The 1969-nt window shown below is 55.4% G+C and overlaps 1 protein-coding gene across 1 annotated transcript; it reads right to left on the reverse strand.

The window, feature by feature from the left end:
• Positions 1–571: 571 nt before the first annotated feature.
• On the reverse strand, positions 572–1959 carry FIBRA_02385 (uncharacterized protein; the record flags this gene model as incomplete). The annotated part of the gene is made up of 2 exons (XM_012324248.1): positions 572–1545; positions 1599–1959. The coding sequence occupies 2 exons, from the start codon at positions 1957–1959 to the stop codon at positions 572–574; spliced, it is 1335 nt and encodes a 444-aa protein (XP_012179638.1).
• Positions 1960–1969: the final 10 nt, after the last annotated feature.

A 1969-nucleotide genomic window follows, 5' to 3' on the forward strand; every position in this document is an offset into this window, starting at 1 on the left:
GTTGAGCGCGCTAATGAGCCCGTGTTGACAACGTTACCTGATCGAAGCATATATGTAGGGCCGCACCGGTACCATTCATACGATTTGTAGGAGTCATCATGGGTTGGATTCAAATCATGCGATACCACCTCCCTCTGATACTCGCAGCCAGCAAGAGTTTCAATTTATTTAGCGACCGCTTTCGATAAACATACATACGATCGGTATCATTTGGAGGGACTAATGTACGAACACAAAGGGTAATGATCAAAGTTACACAGGGAAGGATGGCCGAGCAATCTCGAAGCATCCCTAGTAGAATAGAGGTATTGGTAAGAAAGAAAGTCACAAGGTACAAGCGCGTACACGAGACCGGAAAGGAGGGTAAAGGTCACAACAAAGGCTAGGCTCGCCTCGCTGCGCGAGCACGGTCCTCTAGAACCCTAAAGATCGTATCATCCGAGCGTCACCGTTCCGTGGCAGATTTCTACATTGGAAGCAGAGAACCGGATGCTTTCTCGGAAGCAGGAATAAAGAATGGGGGCATACATTGCACTCTAGCAGCGCAGGGGGAGTGGTGTTCATCATTACCTCACGCCTTCGCGGCCTTCACCACGCCCTTGACTTTCTTGATCAAGCTGGTCTTCCTGCCGAGAGTACCGCCAGCCGACCCGGCTACGGTCCCATCAAAGTATCCAGTACCATTTTCGCCCGTGGTGGTGTAACCATCTCTGCCGACAGGTGTCGCAGGCAGAGATTTCTCCTTATTGATAGGCATCTGGATCGGGTCTTCCACATACACATAGCCGGTATCGTCTGAGGCAGGACCGTCCCTCCGTACGGCGATATTAGCAGCACGCCCAAATCGCCCAAGGAACGAGTTCTGCGGACGGTGCGTAGGCCGCGTGGTATGCGCGTTTGAAGTGGAGTGTGTCGCGGCGGAGTTCTCGGCGGAGGATGTTGGTGATGGGTCGCGGTTACGGGTATCGTCATCTGAACCCATGGGAACGTTTGGCGAGTCTCGCATTTTGCGAATGCGGCGGATGATGGACTTGGTGCGCCTGGGGGTTCCGTTCGGCGAAGGAGGTTCTGTGGACGAAGCCACTTCCCCCTCCGCCTCCGGCACAAAAATTGGCTGGGGAGGAGGAAGCGCACCGCGAGCGGAAGTCTGACGGCGGACAGGCGCGGGACGAGCGTCGTCCGATTGTTCCCGATAACGAGGGTTTCGGTCCTGGGGCCTCTTCACAGTCCCGTTGCGGGATGAGGAGTGACTGTCGCCTCCGAATCTAGAGTGCCCACCGCCGGCCGAAAAATCTTCAAAGGGCTCTGGCTCATGGATACCCCAAGCTTCGGCAATAGCATCATATTTCTTCTTGGGGGCCTCGTAGGGCACGTAAACGTCATGAGAAGGGTAGGGGGATTCGTATGCGCGAGGGATCTCTTGAGCACTAGCAAGAGCTACCTTGTCAGCATCGGTGACTGCGCTCCAGGCCATCATGGGCGCTTTGGTCTTATGGCGATTGCGAGAGGGAGCGCAGGCATCGAAGGGCCCATCGTGATGAAACACTACGAAGCCGACGTCAGCGTCTGTCTTATCGCAGCGAGCAAATTGTGCATACTGGGACCAACACCAGAGAAATCTAGCCTATCGATAACATCTGCATGCGATGACCCCTTCTTCCCCATGCGCGGACGTCCGCTGGACTTGTTTTTGTCCATGGCGTTGGTGGTGTTGATGCCAGAGTCCTGGGAGTGAGAACGCCGAGACGCGGTGGAGGGTCTTGAGCCGGAATGGCTGCTATAAAATGGATAGTGATAAGGGGGAGAGGGCGGCTCAGAAAATGAGGCAGTAGAGGGGAGGAGATGGACGTACGGAGGAAGCTCTGTATTGCTCCTGCCGATTCTGGCACGGGGAGCCTGGTCGGAGGACCGCACTTGTACAGCCTCACGGACGGCCTCGGTCACTTGGTCGCGGTTCATAGAGGATGGA

Source organism: Fibroporia radiculosa, assembly GCF_000313525.1.
Source record: "Fibroporia radiculosa TFFH 294 genomic supercontigs, scaffold1239, whole genome shotgun sequence".
In the NCBI taxonomy this organism is placed as follows: Eukaryota; Fungi; Basidiomycota; class Agaricomycetes; order Polyporales; family Fibroporiaceae; genus Fibroporia; species Fibroporia radiculosa.